This window comes from Aquarana catesbeiana, linkage group LG03, assembly GCF_042186555.1.
Source record: "Aquarana catesbeiana isolate 2022-GZ linkage group LG03, ASM4218655v1, whole genome shotgun sequence".
Lineage (NCBI taxonomy): Eukaryota > Metazoa > Chordata > Amphibia > Anura > Ranidae > Aquarana > Aquarana catesbeiana.
Genome location: NC_133326.1, coordinates 618,462,059 through 618,486,939, shown reverse-complemented (window position 1 = coordinate 618,486,939; position 24,881 = coordinate 618,462,059). Strand labels below are relative to the sequence as shown.

Here is a 24,881-nt window from a genome sequence, read left to right as displayed (position 1 = left end):
AAGGCATTGAACTATTTCACTCTTTTCGGCAGCAGAGTGATCCTTTTTCTTCCCCATATTGCTTGAAAATGGTGCTCTGCTTAATAATGTGGAACACCCTCCTTTAGTAGTTTTTCCTTTAATTGTGCTCACCTGGCAATCTAATTATCACAAATGTCCGAGATTGTTTTCAGTGATCAAGAGAGCCCCGAGACACAATGCCATCCATGAGTTAAACTGAAAAACAAAATATTTAATCTTTGTGACACTGAAATAGATATTGCATATTAATTTGGAACAGGAACATCAGACCGGCTTCTGTTGAATGATCCTGCTGGAAGCCAGAAGTCAATCAGCAGTTGCAGCCCTAATCAGTGTATTCTGTGTACACACACACACACACACACACACACAGGGGGGTTCTGCAAAAAGTTTCCGCACTTTTTTTAACCACATCAGCACTGGAAAATTTGGCTGCTCAATGACCAGGCCACTTTTTGCGATACGGCAGTGCGTTGCTTTAACTGTCAATTGCGCGGTCGTGCGACACTGTACTCAAACAAAATTTATGTCCTTTTTTTCCCCACAAATAGAGCTTTCTTTTGGTGGTATTTGATCATCTCTGTGTTTTTTATGCTATAAACAAAAAAAGAGTGACAATTTTGAAAAAAAAAAACACACGTTTTGTACTTTTTGCTATAATAAATATCCCCAATTTTTGTTTAAAAAAAGCTAATTTTTTCTTCAGTTTAGGCCGATATGTATTCTTCTACATTTTTTGGTAATAAAAATTGTAATAAGCGTATATTGATTGGTTTGCACAAAGGTTATAGCGTCTAAAAAATAGGGAATAGATTTATGGCATTTTTATTAGGGCTGTTACTGATTAAAATTTTCGTGTTCGATTAATCGATTTTTTTTTTAATCGATTAATTTCGATTAATTTTAACGCACATACAGATCCAACTACTTTTAGCTGATTCAGCACAGTTATGGCACTGGCTGAAGCCGGACATAGCGGGGCATGGCTAGGACGTCACACGTCATAAACCCAGCCTTACCGTGCCCATAATCGCAGCCTCACTGTAGTCAGTGCCTGTGCCTGGATTCCACAGTCTGTGGGCATCTCCCGCTGTGTGTCTCGGAGCTGAGTGTGAAAACTTTGGCCGCGCTGTGAGAAAAGTCTCGTCCTCCTCCTAGATCAGCTCATGTGATAGACAGAACACTGCGTCTATCACACGAGCTGATCTAGGAGGAGGGCGGGACTTTTCTCACAGCGCGGCCAAAGTTTTCACACTCAGCTCCGAGACACACAGCGGGAGATGCCCACAGACTGTATATGACATATAGTGGAGGAGGAGAAGGAGGGAGCAGAGCGCTGTGCTGCAGCCACAGCTTGGCCCAAAGCGGCCCCAGGGCAGTCAGCCTACCGATCAAAAAAATTAACAATTAATCGAGGAATTAATCGTTAATTTCCGCAGCCCTAATTTTTATTATTTTACTAGTAATGGCGGACACATCGGACACTTTTGACACATTTTTGAAACCATTAAAAATTATACAGCAATCAATGCTATGAAAATGCACGGATTACTGTGTAAATGTCACTGGCAGGGAAGGGGTTAACGCTAGGGGGCGATCAAGGGGTTAAATGTGTTCCCTGACTGTGTGTTCTAACTGTGGGGGGGAGGGGACTGACTATAGGAGGAGATGACAGTTCGTGGTTCATAGCTATTAGGAAGTCACGATCTGCCTCTCCTCACAGAACAGGGATTTGTGTGTTTATACACACACACGTCCCTGTTCTGCCTCTCGTGCCCGCAATCGCCACCGCTGGCCACAAGCATTGGCACCCCCACAATGCAGCGGGTGCGCGCACCAGCTACGATGGTTCGTGGGATCGTGCCGACCTGCCACAGTATAATGACGGCGGCTGGTCGGCAAGTGGTTAAAACTCTTTTTATTAAGAATTTTAAAAACAAATTACATCAATTTTCTACATAGTCACCTTCCTTTGCAATGCATTTTTCTCAGTATCGTACCAACTTTTTTCATACCATCAGCAAAACACCTCCTGCCCTCATCGTTCCAACGAAAATACAAAAGTGCAGCAATTCAATTGCTTTCAATTGAAAGGAGCAGCAATGGGTTCTAATGTTGCACCTCCATATGTGAACACTTTTATGGACATAATGGAGAACTCGTTTATTTTTAATAACAAATTGTTTCTGGACCACTGTAAGGGGTGGTCCGGATTGATTGATGACGTGTTCGCTATATGGATAGGCCACGTAGAATCATTTTTATTGTTTCATGATTATTTGAATTATCTTGTGCCAGGTCTGCAATTTTACATTACCTATGGTACAATACAGGTGTCTTTTTTAGACGCCATGCTGACCATAAAGGGATCCAAAATTAAAAGTGATCTGTATATAAAAGCTACAGATCGTAATCAGTTATTACATTAAACCAGCTTTCACCCTCCAGGTGTATTTAAATTTATTCCCAAAAGCCAACTGACTCGGGTAACTAGGATTGTAAATGAACCAGAAAGATGCTATCAGCAACTTAATGAAATGGAAAAGAGACTCACACAGAGGGGTTACCCTTCAGAGGTGGTACATAAAGAACAGGAGATGATTTCATTAGATATCAAACCCAAAAATATTAGACAAAAATAGGATTCCATTTGTGGCTCAATTCCATGCCTTTTCCTTCAGGATATTTAGTATCATCAGGAAACACTGGTCTATATTGGGTGAAAATGATCCTAAGATTTCTGAATGTAATACACCTCCTCTTCCATTTTATAGACGGGTTAGAACACTGCAAGACAGACTAGTGAGGACTGATCAATACTATAGCCCAGCCCCTCCTGTAACATTTTTGGGACATGAAAACAAACAATGGTTCCTTCTCCCGTCTGAGCTGCATTCAATGCAACTCAATGACTAGGGGTACATCTTTGTCTCACCCACAGAGGTCATAGGATTGAAATGAAAGGATATTACATCTGTCAGTCTTCATATGTGATTAAATGTCCTTGTGGGCTCCTCTACGTTGGTGAGACAACTCAAAAAGCGAAGTACCGCATTGCCCGGCATAAATATTCTATAAGAGACAAACTTACTCATCTTCCATTGCATTTACTACATGTACATAAAAAGACATGTTTGGTTTTTTTTGTATTTTTTCTATTTTATATTACAGGTTGTCATCAGGGATGTATGTTAGAGTGAATAGGAATTTGCATCCAGCCTCTAGTCTTTTCTTCATTTTGCTATTTTGATTAAAGAGATCTCCGACACATGCGATGATGGATAATGATCTTATTACTGCAACTGATTCCAATTATGCTTTCTTATAAATTATGTGAAAAGAATGCTCAATTGTGATATGTTCCAGTCTGAGGAAGGGTGCTAGCAATATAGCCCAAAACCGTAACTATACTATGGAACTATGATTTTTTTTTTTGTATGTTTTTCATTTCAATAAATTGTAGTGCAGCAATCCTCTGAACTTTTTTTCTAAATAAAAATAAATATAAATATAAAAATATAAATATATATATTTATTATATTTATCGCTTCTATATCTATACACTATATTGTCAAAAGTATTGGGACGTGGGACGCCTGCCTTTACATGCACATGAATTTTAATGGCATCCCAGTCTTAGTCCATAGGGTTCAATATTGAGTTGGTCCACCTTTTGCAGCTATAACAGCTTCAACTCTTCTGGGAAGGCTGTCCACAAGGTTTAGGAGTGTGTCTATGGGAAGGTTTGATCATTCTTCCAGAAGCACATTTGTGAGGTCAGGCACCGATGTGGATGAGAAGGCCTGGCTCACAGTCTCCGCTCTAATTTATTCCAAAGGTGTTCTATCGGGTTGAGGTCAGGACTCTGCAGGCCAGACAAGTTCCTCCACCCCAAACTCGCTCATTCATGTCTTTATGGACAGCCTTCCCAGAAGAGTTGAAGCTGTTATTAGCTGCAAAGGGTGGGCCAACTCAATATTGAACCCTACGGACTACGAGTGGGATGCCATTAAAGTTCATGTGTGTGTAAAGGCAGGCGTCCCAATACTTTTGATAATATAGTGGATATTATAAATGAAATGTTTATTATAGTTTTGCTTTAAACATACCAATGGCAAATTGTAACAAAATCTTTATTCTCTGTTGATACTTCAAAACTTGCATTAAAGATCAACCCCCCTAATTCTCCAAGTACGAATTTGCAGAGAGTACTGAGCAAACAATAAGAAAACATATATGCTACGTGTTGGTATTTTCATGCCCAGTACTTCTATGTACACACATTACATGACATCCTCCTAGCAGAGCATGATGGAAGATTGCATTACATAAACTCTACTGTGTGCACCGTCCCATGGCTCCCCAGTCTGTATAGACACGAATACGTATGGCTGTAGACTTGCACATCAACACAACATCTTAGAAACTTCACAAGCCAATAATAATTCTCTGTATAATCCACAGCCATTTCCAGCATACACATAAATTCTATAGATTCAAGTTGCTCATCAGTTATGGAAAAATGTCCACTGCTAAGCTGTAATCCAATAACACTCATTACTCAAAGTCATACTGTACACTGAAGTAATGAAAATGTAGAAAAGTTCAGATTCTCAGCTTCCAGGCTCAGTCATTTCACTACACCTCTGCTGCCATCCTCTGGTCAGAACAGGCATTGCACCATGCAGCTTAGTCCATAGCAGATGTTCTTTCTGTGATTTTAGATGAGTTTTACAGCTCCTGTGGCCACAAGGGGCGCTATTGTACGATATCGGATAAGATGCTGGGATCCGACCTCCATGTCTATAGCATATTCACTGTGGGAACGAACAATTTTAAGTTAAACAAGTCATATCACCAATGGTAATAAATTAACAACTACCCTTTAGTGGAAATGATTTCCCTATAAAACAATGCCGGTATTGCTAGTTGCATGTTGTGCTAATACTCTAGTTTCAATGTTTTCTTGCCAGCTAAAAGAATGAAAATGCCAACCAGTAGTTCTGCATTAAAGAGGAACTGCAGTCTGCTCACATAAATTGTAATAAAAAACATCTTTGGCATTCTGAAGCTTCTCACCACTTTGCATATTATTTTATATACAGTATCTAACAAAAGTGAGTACACCCCTCACATTTTTGTAAATATTGTATTATATCTTTTCATGTGACAACACTGAAGAAATGACACTTTGCTACAATGTAAAGTAGTGAGTGTACAGCTTGTATAACAGTGTAAATTTGCCATCCCCTCAAAATAACTCAACACACAGCAATTAATGTCTATACCGCTGGCAACAAAAGTGAGTACATCCCTAAGTGAAAATGTCCAAATTGGGCCCAAAGTGTCAATATTTTGTGTGGCCACCATTATTTTCCAGCACTGCCTTAACCCTCTTGGTCATGGAGTTCACCAGAGCTTCACAGGTTGCCACTGAAGTCCTCTTCCACTCCTCCATGACGACATCACGGAGCTGGTGGATGTTAGAGACCTTGCGCTCCTCCACCTTCCATTTGAGGATGCCCCACAGAGATGCTCAATAGGGTTTAGGTCTGGAGACATGCTTGGCCAGTCCATCATCTTTACCCTCAGCTTCTTTAGCAAGGCAGTGGTCATCTTGGATGTGTGTTTGGGGTCGTTATGCTGGAATACTGCCCTGCGGCCCAGTCTCCAAAAGGGAGGGGATCATGCTCTGCCTGAACTGTAGCTCCCCAGTGCCAGCCGCACTCATGCAGCCCCAGACTATAACACTCCCACCACCATGCTTGGCTGTAGGCAAGACACACTTGTCTTTGTACTCCTCACCTGGCTGCCGCCACACACGTATGACACCATCTGAACCAAATAAGTGTATCTTGGTCTCAGACCACAGGACATGGTTCCTGTAATCCATGTCCTTAGTCTGCTCGTCTTGCAGGCTTTCTTGTGCATCATCTTTAGAAGAGGCTTCCTTCTGGCTAGAACAGCCATGCAAACCAATTTGATGTAGTGTGCGGCGTATGGTCTGAGCACTGACAGGCTGACCCCCCCACCCCTTTAACCTCTGCAGCAATGCTGGCAGCACTCATATGTCTATTTCCCCAAAACAACCTCTGGATATGACACTGAGCACATGCACTCAACTTCTTTGGTGGACCATGGCGAGGCCTGTTCTGAGTGGAACCTGTCCTGTTAAACGGCTGTATGGTCTTGGCCACCATGCTGCAGCTCAGATTCAGGGCCTTGGCAATCTTCTTATAGACTAGACCATCTTTATGTAGAGCCAAAATTCTCCTTTTCAGATCCTCAGACAGTTCTTTGCCATGAGGTGCCATGTTGATCTTCCAAGAACATATTTGGGGGGGCACACCATACAATGCGTTTAAATTCAAGATGGTGCTGCTATAAGACCTACAAACAGTACAAAATATTTTACAGCGCACACATACAAGAATGACATTTCCTGCAGGGCTAGTTAAAAACACCTGAACATATTCAAAAAATACGGGGGTTTGGTCACACTATATGACCTTATAGTGTGACCAAACCCCCGTATTTTTTTAATATGTTCAGGTGTTTTTAACTAGCCATGTTGAACTTCCAGTGACCAGTATGAGAAAGTGAGAGCGATAACACCAAATTTAACACACCTGCTCCCCATTCACACCTGAGACCTTGTAACACTAATGAGTCACATGACACCGGGGAGGGAAAATGGCTAATTGGGTCCAATTTGGACATTTTCACTTAGGGGTGTACTCACTATTGTTGCCAGCGGTTTAGACATTAATGGCTGTGTGTTGAGTTATTTTGAGGGGACAGCAAATTTACACTGTTATACAAGCTGTACACTCACTACTTTACATTGTAGCAAAGTGTCATTTCTTCAGTGTTGTCACATGAAAAGATATAATAAAATATTTACAAAAATGTGAGGTGTGTACTCACTTCTGTGAGATACTGTATACTGCGATTCTGTACTTGCCAAATATGCTGCAGAAATCTCCCTCCACTAAGTCTGGCTGCATCCATTTTAACTGTGGGTAGCTGAAGCTGCTGCCTGTTCACTTCTCGGATTTACAGACACACAACTCCAGCTCTGCAGCTCTCAATGGCCCTCTTATGACTCATCCCCCCTCCCTTCCTGGCGATCTCTCTCTCTCTCTCTCTCTCTCTCTCTCGAGAGAGAGAGAGAGAGAGAGAGAGAGAGAGAGAGAGAGAGGGGAGAGAGAGAGCGCGCGCTGTGCATGATGTCATAAGCCTAGGCTAATGACTAGACAAGAAACAGGAAGTGGGCTGTATAAGGTATTTACTGACAGAAAAAAATGGTTTACTATCCAAAGTTAAAACAACAAGGGCAGAAGATTTAATAGATGGAAACGTTGAAAAGAAATGACTGAAGGTCCGCTTTACAGTGTTATAAAATCCTCCATGCACAAAATTAAATGTAACAGCATAGCCTATATTGATGCTTGTTTTCAGTTCCTCGTTATTTGTGCAACGTAGTATAAATCTTATATTTTCTTAAAAAGCTTGTTTTCTAGGCAATTTTCTGATTCTACCTGTACACATGGGCATCCATACTTGTTCATTATAAGTACAGGTGTGTTTTCTGCTTTGCAGGGCAGCTTGGACTGTGCTACTATTTTCCTTTCTCTCCCTGTCTGGCAAGAACAGTGAACTGTGGGGTTGATTTACTGAAACTGGAGAGTGCAAAATTTAGTCCAGCTCTGCATAGAAACCAATCCACTTCCAGTTTTTTTTCCTCAAATCTTAACCACTTGAGCTCTGGAGGGTTGTCCCCCCTTCCTGAACAGACCATTTTTTACGTTATTTTAACTGACAATTGCGCGGTCGTACGACACTATCGAAATACCTTTTTTTCCCCACAAAAAAAAAAAGCTTTCTTTTGGTGGTATTTGGATATCTCTGGGGTTTTTTTTTGCGCTATAAACCAAAAAAAAAAAAAAAAAAAAGAATTAAAAAAAAAAAAAAATTTTTTTTACTTTCTGCTATAAAACACAGCCAATAAAAATAAAAAAAAACATATAAGTGCATGGTTATAGCGTCTACAAACTATGGGATATATTTATTTTCTTTTACTTGTAATGGTAGCGATCAGTGACTTATAGCGGGAATGCGATTTTTTGGGGACAAGTGACACTAATACAGTGATCGGTGCTAAAAAAAAAAAAAAAAAAAAAAAAGCACTGTCACCGTACTAATAACACTGGCTGGGAAGGGGTTAACATCAGGGGCGATTCAAAGGGTTTACTGTGTGTCTAGGTTGTGCTTACTCTCTGTGGGGGAGGTGCTTTGACTAGAGGAAGGCAAAGATCCGCGTTCCTGCTTAGCAGAAACACAGGATCCATACCTTCCCTTCTGACAGGTAGATTGTCGTTCTGCCTGTGTCATCCACGGTAGCGGCGGACATTGAGGCCACGGTAACAGCCGCTTGGCTAACGCTGTGTGTGATCACAGGAGCAGGACACCGGCGCCCCACACGCCCCAGACCTAGAAGTGTCAGATCACATACTAGGTATATCTACGGTGGGCGGTCTGCAAATTGTTAATTGAACAAGCTGATGTTAGAAGCTGATTGGCTGCCGTGCAGCGCTGCACCAGATTTTGCACTCTCCAGTTTTAGTAAATCAACTCCAGTGTGCCAAGTTCAGTATTGCACATAATGCAAATTGAGTCCCAAGTAGGTGAGATGTCTGCAAAGGACTGCCATTCCATTTGGTGCCAGACATGCTACTAAAATAAAAGACTACTGCTTCTTTGAAGAAAAAGGTGCTACTCCTTCCCCCAGGTATATTCATGATCAGCTGAGCAGAGGTGTACCCAATGGTATAATGGACAAAGGGTTGGCTGTGTGACACTTGCACTGCAGGCAGAATGCAGTAATCCCAAGGTGAGTGGGTGGGAGGGGTTATAGCCTCAGGGAGGCCGGCCTTCTGTTTTCTGGTGGTGTAACTGCAGCACTGACCACAGACACACAGGTTTATGCCAGTTCACTATTATGTAAGAAAAGAAAACACAGTTCTGTCCCCACCTTTGCTCATCTGTCTCTGGCTCCACCAGGATGCTCTGTTGTTCTTCTTTCACCCGCAGAAACACAAACGAGTCCAGGTTTGGTTTGGGCACTACAAAAAGATGACAGGATGATAGAATTAGATAAAAAAGTTTTAGATAAAAAAAAAAAAGAAAGGAGCGCCCGGTGTTCAGAGAAATGTGACTTCTAAAATATGGACATTTATTAAAAATTTGCAGCATGTACATCAAGCCAATGAGTTTCGGGGAAATAGACTCCCCTTCTTCAGGGCTGTTGCTGCATACTATTTGGTGGGTGCAATTTCCATGAGTGGTCATGTTGGATCCTGAATGACAGGATCCTTTCTTACAGTTGTATAGGGAGCATTGTTCCCACCAAATAGTGTGCACAATAGACCTGAAGAAGGGGGGGGTTGGGGTCTATTACCCTGAAACGCGTTGGATTGATGTGCATGTTACCAATTCTTCATAAACGTCCACAAACCATATTTTAGAAGTCACATTTTTCTGGACACCAGGCACTCCTTTCTTTTTTAATCTAAGTCTACAAGATGAAAACGACCTTAAAAAGGAGGAGCTGCAGTCTGTAAAAAAAAAATCTAATTAAAATTAAAAAAGTCAGCAGCTACAAATACTGTAGCTGCTAAATTCTAATATAAGGACAATTGCCTGTCCAGGGATCCCGCCATGTCTGCACCCCGAGCTGATTCATCAATCGCCTTTGGGTGCAGGCACCAGCATAAGTAAGGAAACCGGCAGTAAAGCCTTCAGGCTTCGCAGCCAGTTTCCTACTGTGCATGTGCGAGTCGCGCTGCGTGTTGTGAATGGTCCTGCCATCTTCTGGGACCTGTGTGTGTCCCTGAAGGCAGTGGGGAGAACGGAGAGGGGCCGGCAATGTCGTAGATCACCGATGGCGATCTTACCCGGAAGTGGGACCGTGTTCCTGTCAAAAACAAGGTATCTGCTCCCCCCAAAAAGTGCCAAATGTGGCAGTGGTGGGTGCAAACAAGTGCAGCTTCCCTCTTTTGGGTGGAGCTCCGCTTTAAGGTCGCACAGAAAAGGCAGCAGCCCAATCCCTGACAGGGCCCATCACCACCATCCATCACTGGGCACCATCCACCGGAAGGCATTCCCTTCTTTTTACCCACACCAATAACCACTCAGGGCCAGGGACCAATCCAGTTAATCCAGCATGGCCTCCAACACAAGCAGGAAGATAGAATGTACACAAATCAAGATGCTTTCTATTGACCTCCCTCCCATATTTCCAGTTACTTACCACACTTCAATAAGTCCAGTGTTTGTAGGTTGGGGGGCATGTGGCGCAGAGCTACACTTTTCAGTAAAGCCTCAGTGTTTGCCATATACCTGCAGGGACAGGACAGAGATTTATTCCATGGCTGATAGTGGAATCTGATTTGATGAGAAAAAAAATGGAAAGGGAGGTTCTGGGGCCCTAGATGTTATTACCGGAAAACAGTTTTGCATCAGTATTTGATTGTATATTTGAGCGCTGCATATTATTCCATGATGCATTGTCCACAAATTGTCTTTCGTTGTGCTGGCTGCTCTATATACTAGAGCGTCAGCGCGGTATTTTTAATTTTTATCTATAAGTTTGTGACATCATCACGCTCTGTGAACCCCCCTCCATTGGGCCTGACTGATGCGCATATGTGCCGTTTTTATTGTCTTTTTAACTACGACACTTGGTTTAAATAAATGAGAAGTGTTCTCTATTAGCTTTACACTATGCGGTTCCACCGGTTTATGTTTTAATTCTAGCACAATGCTGAACCGGAGGGTGATCCGTGACTCCTGACCTGAAATGACGTTTGTGGACGGCTCTGTGGTGGAAGTCTGGCCATATAACAAGCTGGTTTTCACTGCTCTGTAATAAGGGATCATAGTGTTCTGTAAGCAAGAGCCATCTAGTGGTTGGTGGAGGTACACATTGGGGCATGAATTTATGGACACTTGCTGAAGAAGTATTACCAGTTCACACCTCCTGCAACTACAACTTTAATTTATTATTATACTACTATCCTGTTCCTATAAAGCGACTCCTCTAAATGTGGTTGTGTGTGTGTCCCCGTTGGAGAGATTTCCTCTCATCCTGTCCTGACAGATTTCAAGAAAAAAAAAAAAAAAAGCTGAAAATAAAACTAATCTTCCCTGAAATAATGCCAAGAGTAACAGAGAGCAATTAAATGTAAACACAGGTCATTCAAAATGAAGCCAAGCTTTGGCTGGAGTGAGAATTTAAAGGCATAGTCCATGTTTTATGCCATGTTTCGTGATAAACTCAAATGTAGGTTGTAAACATGAAACAGTATTAAAAAAAAGAAAAAAAGAAAAAACACCCTGCCATTCCCAAAACCCATCCCCTTTACATTAATTGCAGGGTCCATCTTATGGAATCCTGAATATATAATATATATATATATATATAAAAAATTTAAAAAGCAGAGTCATGCACAACCACATCATCCAGGCTGGGGATTCTCGGTCAATAATGACTACAAGTCCCATCTGCCACCATGGGAGACAGGACTTATAAGAGCACACTGGCAGTTCCACCTCCATTGTTGCTCTGTGGTTTAGTGACATTTCCTCCAGCCAGGGCTGTACCTCTCTGTACACACCCAAGGCTGCAGGTAAACACCAATAGAGTCTGTGCATTGCACCCGGGACACACAAAAAAAAAGTTTTTTTTACATCAATATTGGTATTGAAAAGGTGGACTATGACTTTAATTACAAATAGAGTTTATAAAATGGAAAAAGTTGCTACCCATCTTACAATATAATCCTTTAGCATGCTTCCAGCTTAAAGTTTATGTAAACCCATCATTTCATATTCCTGATATGTGCCTGCTGTACCATCTACTTGTATGAGAAAGTCTCCTGTTCTCTTTGTATTGCTTCCTTTATGTGAAATCTCTGGTTTCCTGACAGTTTCTCTGGTTTCCTATTGAAAACGGACCACATTATGCAGGAGAACATAGCGTGGTCAGTTTTCTAGCTGTGCCTGGAACTCAACCTGCTCTCTTCCAAAAATCAGACTTATCCTGACACAACCCCCATCCATCCCCGCCCGCACAGCCAATCAGTGGGAAGCTCCGTGTACTGCTGCTTCTCCTCCCCCCAGCTCTTATGCACCCGGGAACAGAGGGAATGTGATCACTTATTAAAAAAAAAAAAAAGGGGTGAAAAATGTTTATAAATGTTTTTTTTTTATAGGTATACACAAATGTTTTGCCTTTTATTTCTATTTTAAACTGAATGTTTTTTTTTTAACAAGGTGAGGGTTTACATATGCTTTAGGCATGTAGATGGACTTTACAGTGAAACAGACGCTTGCTATAGGCTCTTCACAGATCCATTGGAAGTCACACAGAATGCAACAGCATCTATTCATCTGATATGGTGGACCTTGGAGCTCACAATCATGAAAACTGTTTCAAGAGAAAATCATTTTGGTATCTTCAGTCTTATGGTATGTGCCAGTCTATCTTCTCTCAGATACATTACATTACAGGTGACCAATTCCAGAAAAATGACTCACTCTTTTGCAAAAGCAAACTCCTCCGGGGACAGATGTGGAGGTTCTCCTTCCCCGCGAGCCTTCTCCTTTTCCAGAACATGCGGGAAAAATTTCTCTATCTGATAACAGACCGAACATAAATAGTTGTTTAAAATCTTACTTGAATAGTACATCAACTTTTATTTTTTGGTTGTAGAGAGCACAGGAAACAATTACAACCTGTCAGATTTTTTTTTTTTCTTATACCATTTCTTATTGAGAATTTCCTTTATTTACAATCCCTGAGACAACAGGAAGTGAGGGAAAATTCCTTCTGTGATGTCATCAAGGACACTTGTCCTTACTGAAAGTTATCCCAATGTAGGGCCGAAACAAGCAATCGATTAATTGACAACTAATCGATTATTTTCATAATCAATTACTTGCCCAGCCGATTAGTTGGCCTGCATACAGAATGTATTTGTTTACATATCAGGAAATACAGTGAAGCACACATACAGCTCAATACACCATTCATACATGTCAGTAAGTGCCTGAGAACTTATGAATGTGTGAGGAGCAATGAATCATGGGACATGTAGTCCTGGGCAGGAAGTGAGTGGTTGTAAATGCAGAAGTTTTTTTTACCTTGCAGCTTGCTATTGGGGCACTCTGAGGGCAGGAGGAGCCAGAAGCGGTGGTGGAGGACCCCAGAATAGGAAAATCTGGGCTGCTCTGTGCAAAACCATTACACAGAGTAGGGAAGTATAACATGTTTGTTATTTTAAAAAACAATTACTTTAAAGACTGTGTGAGGGAAGATCTTCATCTGAACCCAGAGAAGGTGGAGGCTGACAGACTGGAGGTAATAGAAGGGATTACAATTACATTTAAAGTAAACTTTTACCAGTATTGTGCATTTATATATAAAATGATCATATCCATGAAAAAAGTCTCAGATTTTAGTACTACTTTAATATAAAAGATTTATATCTCCCTTCCACCCTTCATATAGCTTCATGTTGTCTGACTCCTAGTTATAATGCCCATATATCCTACTTCTGGGTGTATTTATGAGATAGAGAGAGATATATATCTCTATCTAGATAATATATATTACTTTCACAGTATAAATGAACCCCCTTATAGTAGCAATTATCTGCTCTTTTTGTACTATAAAGGGTCAATTTTAGTTTTTTTAACCCCATTATGACAGGTGATACAAGAAAAGAAAGCTGCCGCTACTAAACGTCTTAGGCCTGGTTCACACCTATGCATTTTTTTTGTGATTTTTGCAGAAACGCACTACAGCTCATTAACATGGTTTCTTATGGGACACGTTCACATGTATGCTTTTTTTTTCAGCTGCTGCATATTTGGAAAGAGTCAAGGACTTTTTTCAAACGTAAAAAGGTGCTTTAAACACACAGCAAAAAAGCACTGTAGAAACAGATGAAAAGCAAGGATACGTGTGAACCGAGCCTTATGCTGGCCATACACGTATCGATTTTCGGACAAGAATATTCATACAAAAAAATCTTTGTACATTTGCTGAATGAAAGAATGTCGTTTGAAAATTTCACTTCTTTTTAACATTCGGGTTTAAAATTAATGTCATTTCTGAACAAAAACCTTATGCACTGTCTGAAAATTCCTTTGACCAAGAAGTTTTCTATTCTGCTCCTTCAAATTTTCCCATCACTGTGGTCAAAAAGAATGTCGATTTGACCCCACTAACGATTAGAAAATCAAACAAACATTCTTAAAATGAAATTTTTTTGAAGGAAGACATTGTTTTTGTATGGCCAGCATAATATATTACAGTTCTATCTGAAAATCGGCAAAACAGTGTTTAAAGTGGAGGTCCGCTGACAAAAAAAATATTAAAAGCCAGCAGCTACAATTACTGCAGCTGCTGACTTTTAATATATGGACACTTACCTGTCCAGGGAGCCCGCAATGTCGGCAGCCGAAGACAATCAGTCCTTCAGCTCCTGCCGCTGCCATCCTCAGTAAGGGTATAAGGAAGCGAAGCCGTGCGGCTTCACTTCCTGGTTCCCTACTGCGCATGTGCGCTGCGCGTCCTCTCAGGTCCCAGCTGTGTTCTGTGTCTCACAGAATACAGCGGGGGAGGACGAGGTAGGCGGCAGAAGTGGCTTAGGTCACCGCAAGCGCCGCGGTGATCTATGCCAGGAAGTGGGAGCAAATACCTGTATTAGACAGGTATCTGTTCCCTCCTCCTCCCTGAAAGGTGCCAAATGTGACACCGGAGGGGGGGGGAGGAATCCAAAAAGTGGAAGTTCCATTTTTGGGTGGAACTCCACTTTCATTTTTTTTTTTTCCTTTGAATAAAAAATGTGATCAGAGTCTGATATTTACCAGATTCAACCTCTAATAGTATATACAGTATATATCTCTTCTGTCTGTTATTCTCAGAGTGGATTAGAGATTTTGCTCCCTAACCATATACTGCATATAGATATTTAAAGAGGAGTTCCACCCGAGGTCCAGTAAAAAAAAACAAAAAAAAAAAAAACAAACAAACAAAAGTCAGCAGCTACAAATACTGCAGCTGCTGACTTTTAATTGGACACTTACCTGTCCCTGGGTCCAGCGATGTGGGGGATCGAAGCCCCGCTCGTCTCCCCCTCCGTTCAGCGGCGCCGGCATTGCAACTGTGGGCGCCGGGCTGTGGCTTCACAGCCTGGCACCCACTGCGCATGCGAAAACGGCGCCGCGATTGGCTGCTCAGTCACCTGGGACCTGTAATGGGTCCCAGATGAATGACAGGAGGGAGGGAGCAGAGCTGAGCCCTTCCTGTGCCGAGGGGGAAGTGATGTCACCAGCCCAGACACTGGAAGAGGCAGACTACGAGGGACCCCCTAGCAACAGGCATTTAGAGGTAAGTAAAAAAAAAAAAAAAAATAATATCCAAATGTTTTTTTGTATTTTATTTTTTTATTTTTCATGTAATTTTTTTTTTTTGGGTGGAACCCCACTTTAAGAATAAATTGCCTTTTTTTTAAACTTTACATTATAACTAAATTATACACCGCACTTTTTTTTTTTAAAGGTTATTATATGATTAATCAAAACAATAAATCAGCCAACTAATTGATTATGAAAATAATTGTTAGTTGCAGCCCTATCCCAATGATTCATATTCTAGTGACGACATTTCCCATCACTTTCAGCCCCTGTAACAATGATCAGCAGGAGAAATACTGAATGCATCTTTCCCTAGCAGTGACACACACAGCAATAAAAACCTGGCAGAGGTTTCTAACCCCTCACAAAACTATTGAAAAAAAAATGATGTTTTAACTACACATGCACTTTATTAACACAAAAGAACAAAGTAATATTGGAGGAACTACTATCAGAATCCAGGAAAGATCCACTACTAAAACCAAAATGCTACAGGGCTTTCACACTGCTACTAATAGGGGACTGCACTTGCCTATCTCCCCAAAAAACAATCTGTGCATTCTGTACACTTTATCTATTTTGCCTTTTTTCCACTAGCCTAACCTATTCCACCCTCCCCCTCCATACACACACATATACTTACCTTAAGGCTCCAGCAGTAGTAAAAGGTTAAAAAAAAAAAGAGAGAAGAAACCCTGCATGGTAAAGGCATAGTGTGTTTGCATGCATTGCATACTAGCACATTATGAAAGACTTACCCTGAACCTAAGCCCTCCAGTGGCACGCTGTCACCACTGCAGAGGCTTCCACCTTCACCCAGTCTTCCTTCCAGGTTCGCAGGCTGCGGCTGCTTAAATGGCCAAGCCGCGATGTCGTCACATCTGCACGCACAGCCACGGCACAGAGCTCTGAAAGAAAAGCATGGGTATGCCGTTCCTTCAGAGCGCATGCGCCAGTGACATCACCTGCTGCTGCTCACTAGACTATCTCTTAAACTGTATGCATTTAGGAGATAGGAGATATTCATTTAACCTACAGGTAAGCTTTATTATAAGCTTAATTATAGATAAAAATACAGAGTTTACTACCACTTTAAAAAAGTATGGGATTAAATAATAAAAACAAACACATACTTACCTAGGTGGATGCAGCATTGGTCCAATGCTGCATCTGTCTCCTGCCACCTCTAAGACAAAGAACTGAGTGATTAAAGTCTGCCGATTGCTCAGTCCTCAGTTTTCTAGGAGCGGGCTGTGGAGGGGGCAGAGGAGGTTGGCTCAGTTTCCCAGCAGGGCGCTAAGAGGCTGAGCCAGCTGCCAGTCAGGGATCTGGGTGGATCCTGACATTAAAGTCAGGATTCGTCTGGCGTAGCGTCAGGCGAAAGCAAACTTTATCCTGTTGTTGACTGAATATGTGTCACGGAGTGCAGAACGAAGTGCACTCCTGTGACCCACAAGAGGAGTAGGGTCAAAAGAGCTTTGGCCCTACTTCTCCTTTAATTCAGTGGCCACAGAGTGTGGCGTTTGCTCACATCCAGAGCTGCAAATCATGATGTCCCTGCCTTATCTGTGCATTACTGCCCCATAGTCCCCCTTGCCTCCGTCCTCAGGACATAGTCCCATAGAAGTCTATAGAACACTAATACAGAGGTGCAGCCAGCATGTGAACAGTTACTAGAGGCCATAGCTGTCAAATCAAGGCAAATATGGAATTGCTTAGGTCAGGGTAAAGGGGGGCACTCCCTGTCAGAACACAATAGAACAGCAGGGGATATCGCTGTACTAACATCTGATTGTTAGTACATCATGTCCGAACTGAGATGTCAGGTAGTGTGTATGGGGCTTTAGACTGGCAGCATCAGTGATGAAGAGTAACAGATGAAGCACAAAGAAGCTCCGCACTAGAATTTTATAACTCACACGTGACGGACACCAGCAGAATAAATAAGAAGAGGGCCAATATTCTCAAACTACATACGCTGTTTATTCTGGGTTTAGTCTGATCTAGATTACGCAATAGTTGGATATGTAATAATGCTGAACTCCAGGCAAGCAGCTAAATACAAATAAAGCTTTCCAAACAATTAGTAATCCTGCCCAGACAGCCTTGTGTAGCACGGCTGGGTCCTTGACCTCCCTGAAGTTAGGTAATAAGCCTGAATATACAGCAGCCTGTGCCTGGACAGTGAAGGAGCAGGATCTGGCTGGAGTTCATAACAGTCCTTATTAATGGTGTCTAGATATTCTCACATGCTGTCAGTAACACTGCAGGGTGGCACACAAGGAAGTCCAATGCAATATTTAAAAACCTAAATTTTGATTGTGTGCACACTGTCAGGTTGAAGCACCTATTATGTTTTTGGGATCTTGGACTCCAATGGTATAATATCCATGTCCTCAACACACCACATTCTATGAAGACAAGCACATCCTGCTGGTGGCTGCAGGCAGGTTGAGCATTCCAACGCAAAGGTCTTATTTCTGGAGTCCCCAGGAAAAAAAAAAAAAAAAAAAAAAAAGAAGCCAGTGGGTGAAAAAAAAACACATCCACTGACATCCACCCTAAATTGGAATATTAGTTTTGGGTGAATTAAAGGGGCTGTAAACGCTCATGGTTTTTCACCTTCATGCATTCTATGCATGAAGGTGAAAAACCTTCTGTAGTGCTGCAGCCCCCCCCCGTTTTACTTACCTGAACGCTGTCATCTTCTGTCCGGGAACGAGCACACCATCTATAGCTGGTGACTCGTGTCCCGATTGGCTAAAAAGCAGTGCAGACATTGGCTCCCGCTGCTGTCAATCAAATCCAATGACGGGGCGCCACGGGGCGGGGCCGAGGCCTGCATTCTGTGTGAATGGACACAGATGCGGGACTCGGGAGCCTGTCTGCACGGGTGTCCACCAAGGAGAGCGCTTCTCCAACGTGGACACTCGAAGCGGGAAGGAGCCACCAACGCCGCTGAGGGACCCCAGAAGAGGAGGTTCAGGGCCACTCTGTGCAAAATGAACTGCATAGTGGAGGTAAGTATAACATGTTTGTCATGTTAAAAAAAAAAAAAAAAGAAAGAAACATATGAGGGTTTACAACCCCTTTAACTTCCATCTATTACATATCATCCAATAAATGAATAAAAATGCAATACTTTGAGTAATCGACTGCGTAGATAACTGCTGAGCATGAATCGGATTCTTTCTATCTCCATGTGATGGAAGCTGATCTTGAGGTCTCCTTGTCGCGCTCGTTGCAAATTTTGCTCCTAGAATAGAAAAAGTCGTTTAGTTCTCAGACACGCCGCCACCAGCAAAAAAAAAAAAAATAATCATCAAATCGATTACCATATGGTTCAGCTGCTCCATCACACACTCCACTATCTCAGATTTACTCTCCAGTAGTTCAGGTGCAAACTTCTCATTGAGCCAAGCCTGGGGAGAGAACAGGTCCCATCATTAATGTAGTGTGTAGTGTGTACCTACCAGAAATACATGGAAACATGGATCAGGTGGAGGTCATTTTTGGCTATACTGCTGTGTCTTATGGTGCAAGCCCCCCACCCCCCACATATACACAGCTTTCAGCCCTGTCTGAATGAACATGTACAGGAATATATACACATGCAATTCCTGCCCAGATCTGGCCAAACATCTGTGTGAATGACATCTCTAATTATCATACAGGTAAAGCTGAACTCCGGCCTTTCCTTCAGTCTTGTACAGTTGTACCGGCTCCCTTCCTATACTGAAATAGTTTACTCTGATTTCACTGCACACCAAGATCTTCTCTCAGTGTGCATTAGAAACTGCAGCAAGTCAGATAGAGCCTGCCTCATTTTCTGGCTGCGGTATGTCAAGCATCATCTAGCTCTTTTCTCCCCAGCCTTGCTGCCCCTGGCCCGCCCTTTTCATTCATTGTATTCCAGTTCTTTCGGTCATGGAGGCTCCTCATCACATGTGGGGTTTACCAAGGGCGGTCCTGCTTGCAAATGCAACCTGCCTAGGAACACCTGGTGATGGGCTTTCATTTAATTGTATTGAAAACCTGTAACCACTACAACCTTCTAATACTACCAACAAATGTCAATCAAGGCAAAATCACTTGCAATAGTTTTAGTTAGTGGTTGTCTTTACTATGACAGCAGCCTTAAAAGTAAGTTTTGGGTATAATTCATGGTACAACCCCTGTATGTTGGTTATGTTTACAAGGCTACAAAATAAAGCATTTCAAGGACAGCTACCAGACAGATACTCCACATTTATAACCACTTCCCCCCCACTTCCATAGCAGATTTACTGCTACAGGGTGGCTCTCCTGGGCAGGATCACGTGTATATATGTGATTCTGCACTTCCGCCTGCAGGGGGCGCGTGCGTGCTGCTGGCGGGACGCTTTTGCAGTGATTACAGCAAAAGCCGATCTGCGGGTGCCAAGCACCGGATGTCCCCCAGCACCTGCCAATCGTCGGTAAAACACACAGAATTGAGATCTGCCTATGTTCCTGTAAAGCAGGGACAAAAAAAACAAAACACTTTTCCTAGTAAAAAGCAGCACATTGCAGTAAAACACTGGCTAGGCACATAGTTAACCTTTTGATCACCCTATATGCTTAACCCCTATTCCAGCCAGTGTCATTAGTACAGTGACAGTGCTTTTTTTTTTTTTAGCACTGATCACTGTAATAGTGTTACTTGTTCCTGCAAAGTGTCAAAAATGTCAGTGTCCGACTGTCTGCTGCAATATTGCAGTCCCGCTAGAAGTCGCTGATCACCGCCATTCCGATTGTAATATTAAATATCACATACACAGTTGTGCTCATAAGTTTACATACCCTGGCAGAATTTACGATTTCTTGGCCATTTTTCAGAGAATATGAATGATAACACAAAAACTTTTCTTTCACTCATGTTTAGTGTTTGGCTGAAGCCATGTATTATCAATCAACTGTATTTACTCTTTTTAAATCATAATGACAACAGAAACTACCCAAATGACCCTGATCAAAAGTTTACATACCTCAGTTCTTAAAATTGCACCTTTAACATCAATGACAGCTTGAAGTCTTGTGGTATTTGTGGATGAGGCTCTTTATCTAATATTTGATTGGCTTGCTGAGATTTTCCTGTGAAGCATGTAGTTTCTGCAATGTGGACTGACTGAGTTGCATGAAGGGTTTTCCTGCTGTGGATACATTTGGTTTAAACCTTATATTATCATTGCTGACACTCTTCAATACATGCCAATATTTGATTTTTTCACCATTTAGCCAGTAAATTTAAAAGCTATATTATTGTGCTACCCTTCTCTGCCCCCTGGATTAATGAGGACTATGTCTTTTTGCCTGCATGAGTGCTTTGCATTTTTATTTATTGCTGCAGCATGTTTTTAACACATTTTTTGGTTTGGTATAGTGAGATGCACTGTGTTAAATAGGACACGTTGTTTTCCTTGCATATATTCTAAATCTTTGTATTTGTATGATATATACCCCTCCCCCCCTCCCTAATTTTCAATAAAGCCTATTATACATTTTTGTACCCTAAGCGCTTCCCTTTTTGCATTCTGGGGACTCTCTTGTCCACACCAAAATTTCTTTTTCCATATAGCTCCCTTTGCTACATCGGGCAGATATCCCGTCTCTATGTGACGAATCGGCTGGTATTGTACCTATCTGGTGAGGTTGGATACTTGGACTGTTTTACCCCCCTTTTTTTCTTTATCTTCTCAGATGGTAAAGCTGCCCATTCCTCTTGGCAAAAAGCCTTCAGTTCCTGTAAATTCTTGAGCTGTCTTGCATGAACTGCACGTTTGAGATCTCCCCAGAGTGGCTCAATGATATTGAGGTCAAGAGACTGAGATGGGCACTCCAGAACCTTCACTTTATTCCGCTGTAGCCAATGACAGGTCGACTTGACCTTGTGTTTTGGATCATTGTCATGTTGGAATGTCCAAGTACGTCCCATGCGCAGCTTCCTGGCTGATGAATGCAAATGTTCCTCCAGTATTTTTTTATAACATACTGCATTCATCTTGCCATCAATTTTGACCAAATGTCCTGTGCCTTTGTAGCTCACACATCCCCAAAACATCAGTGATCCACCTCCGTGTTTCACAGTAGGAATGGTGTACCTTTCATCATAGGCCTTAATGACTCTTCTCCAAATGTAACGTTTATGGTTGTGGCCAGAAAGCTGAAATTTGCTCTCATCACTCCAAATGACTTTGTGCCAGAAGGTTTGAGGCTTGTCTCTGTGCTGTTTGGTGTATTGTAAGTGGGATACTATGTGGCATTTGCATAGTAATGGCTTTCTTCTGGCGACTCGACCATCCAGTCCATCTTTCGTCAAGTGCCTCCTTATTTTGCATCTTGAAACAGCCACACCACATGTTTTCAGAAAGTCCTACATTTCACCTGAAGTTATTTGTGGGTTTTTCTTTTCATCCCGAACAATTTTCCTGGCAGTTGTGGCTGAAATTTTCCACTTTTCCACTGATTAGAGTTTGAACACTGCTGATTGTCATTCTCAATTCCTTGGATATCTTTTTATATCCCTTTCCTGTTTTATACAGTTCAAATACCTTTTCCTGCAGATCCTTTGACAATTCTTTTACTTTCCCCATGACTCAGAATCCAGAATCATCAGTGCAGCACTGGATGAAAGATGCAAGGGTCTGTCAGGAGTCCAGAAACTCACTGACCTTTTATACACACACACACTAAGAGCCCTTGCACACTGGGGCGGCGTCGGCGGTAAAACGCCGCTATTATTAGCAGCGTTTTACCGTCGGTATGCAGCCGCTAGCGGGGTAGTTTTACCCCCCGCTAGCGGCCGAGAAAGGGTGAAATACCACCGCAAAGCGCCTCTGCAGAGGCGCTTTGCCGGCGGTATAGCCGCGCCGTCCCATTGATTTCAATGGGCAGGAGCGGTAAGGGAGCGGTATACACACCGCTCCTTCACCGCTCCGAAAATGCTGCTAGCAGGACTTTTTTTACCGTCCTGCCAGCGCATCGCTCCAGTGTGCAAGCCCTTGGGGCTTGCACACTGGAATGAAAGCAGCGGCACTTTCGGGGCGGTTTGCAGGCGCTATTATTAGCGCAATAGCGCCTGCAAACCGCCCCAGTGTGCAAGGGCTCTTATTACAAGCAAACAGATCACAGGTGAGGCTGGTTACATTTAGGCCCCTTTCACGCTGAGGCGCTTCTAAACTGCCAGTAAACACTGAGCGCTTTTGAAGAGCTTTTAAGGCGCTTTTGAAGAGCTTTTTGGGCGCATTTGAAGAGCTTTCCATTCATTTCAACGGAGAGGGATGTTTTTTCACTGCCCTGCCAGCGCACTGCCCCAGTGTGAAAGCATTCACTGATTTTAAAACGGAAATAGTTTTTTTTTTAGCTTTTCGGGTGCTTTTTTTAGCGCGAAAGCGCCTGAAAAGCGCCTCAGTGTGAAAGGGGTCTTAATAGCCATTCAAACCCCTTTGTGTCAACTTGTGTGCATGTTATCAGGCCAAAATCACCAGGGTATGTAAACTTTTGATCAGGGTCATTTGGGTAGTTTCTGTTGTCATTATGATTTTAAAAAAGTAAACAGTTGATTAATAATAAATGGCTTCAGCCAAACACTAAACATGAGTGAAAGAAAAGTTTTTGTGTTATCATTCATATTCTCTGAAACGTGGCCAAGAAATCATGCATTCTGCCAGGGTATGTAAACTTATGAGCACAAATATTATATTAATATATATATTATCCATTGTTATATTCTATTACAGCAATAAACATCTCACCTCCTCCAGCGTAAAGTGGTTGTAAAGGCTCAAGATGTTTTACCTCCATGATTTCAGGTAAAAAAGCCTTCTGTGTGCATCCCCCACCAATACTTACCTGAGCCCCATATCGGTCCAGCGATGTGCAGGAGAGCAGCAGCTCTCCCAGGTTTCTTGTCCCTCATTGGCAGAGACAGCAGCAGGAGCAGGAGCCGCTACTGTCAATCACAGCCAGAGAGCGAGGGAAGGGCCCGAGCCAGCCTCCATGTATAAATAGACACACAAAGCCTACTCAGGTCTGCCGCTGCCACCAGAGTTTGTTTCCTGTATACATACTACAGCCCTTTTTCTCTACAAACCAGGAATGATTGATTGGTGGAGAAAAATTCTGTCATGAAAAAAGTATGGGGAACTGTGATTTCTGACTGCCTTCTGAATTATGTACATTGGTAAAAAAAAAAAAAAAAAAAAAAAAAGGAGCAACTGGCGATTGGCCATATCAGTAATGTACCCAGTATGAGTGACAAGTACACCTGCACTACACAGGTGGGTGGGCTCCACAGTAGCGTCTTATATTCTATTACTACAATAAACTTCTCACCTCTTCCAGCTTGTTAATGAGTTCTGCAGGAGTCAGGACTTCTTCACTTCCAGCATCAGAGGCCTCATCAGACAGGGCCAGATCCTCTTCCATCATGGACAGTGAAGACTGCGAGGAAGAAACAGATTTATAAATTTGTACATTAAATTACCTGCATCTGCAGACATCACCCCGGTGTCAAAATTTTCACCAGCCGATTCCTGGTAAAGTAGAAGGGATGCACTTCTACAGGCGGCAGAAAGGGGTCCCCCCTCCTCCCGCCTTATCGGGGAGTCCGGGTCTGCTCCAACCAGCAGTATCCTATGCACTGAACGGAGAGAGAAAGAAACTGATATAGTTCCTCCGTCTCTCAGAGATCAGAAACTGGAAGGGACAAGGATTTTGTCACTTCAAGTTTCAGACTTTTGTTTACCAACTGTTACCAGCAGGGTGGATTTGATTTAAATCAAGTCAATTTAAATCGCAGTTTAAATCATGATTTAGGGTTAAAAATGTTTTTATTAAGAACAATATTCAAAATACAAAAGCATGAAATAAAATGGTAAAACGGGACAGCGAGTCCGCCCAACGGCTATTGCCCATAGCTTGACTTAAGTTGTGTCAATAAACAATACAGCATAAAAGACTGTGGCAAGTGTCACAATAAACCATCAAATACAGTTTGTTCCACTGTTCATATATAAAGGAGAGGAATAAGAGAAATTAAGAAAAAAATTAAGAGCCCTTACACACTGGGGCGGGGGCGGCGTCGGCGGTAAAACGCTGCTATTATTGGCGGCGTTTTACCGTCGGTATGCGGCCGCTAGCGGGGGGGTTTAACCCCCCCGCTATCGGCCGAGAAAGGGTTAAATACCACTGCAAAGCGTCTCTGCAGAGGCGCTTTGCCGGTGGTATAGCCGCGCCGTCCCATTGATTTCAATGGGCAGGAGCGGTATACACACCGCTCCTTCACCGCTCCGAAGATGCTGCTGGCAGGACTTTTTTTACCGTCCTGCCAGTGCATCGCTCCATTGTGAAAGCCC

At 42.4% G+C, this 24,881-nt stretch overlaps 1 protein-coding gene across 2 annotated transcripts in view; it reads right to left on the bottom strand.

Moving 5' to 3' along the window:
* Positions 1 to 4,140: 4,140 nt before the first annotated feature.
* GINS4 (GINS complex subunit 4) overlaps positions 4,141 to 24,881 on the bottom strand; it is a 21,519-nt gene continuing 778 nt past the window's right edge. For both annotated transcript variants that reach the window (XM_073622308.1, XM_073622307.1), the window contains exons 2-8: positions 23,860 to 23,967; positions 18,843 to 18,929; positions 18,650 to 18,763; positions 12,622 to 12,719; positions 10,334 to 10,422; positions 9,056 to 9,146; positions 4,141 to 4,838 (exon numbers count right to left, since the gene is read on the bottom strand). In XM_073622308.1, the coding sequence (XP_073478409.1) occupies positions 4,742 to 4,838; positions 9,056 to 9,146; positions 10,334 to 10,422; positions 12,622 to 12,719; positions 18,650 to 18,763; positions 18,843 to 18,929; positions 23,860 to 23,955 (672 nt within the window). In that variant the 5' untranslated portion in view covers positions 23,956 to 23,967 and the 3' untranslated portion in view covers positions 4,141 to 4,741. The remainder of the gene's footprint in view (positions 4,839 to 9,055; positions 9,147 to 10,333; positions 10,423 to 12,621; positions 12,720 to 18,649; positions 18,764 to 18,842; positions 18,930 to 23,859; positions 23,968 to 24,881) is intronic.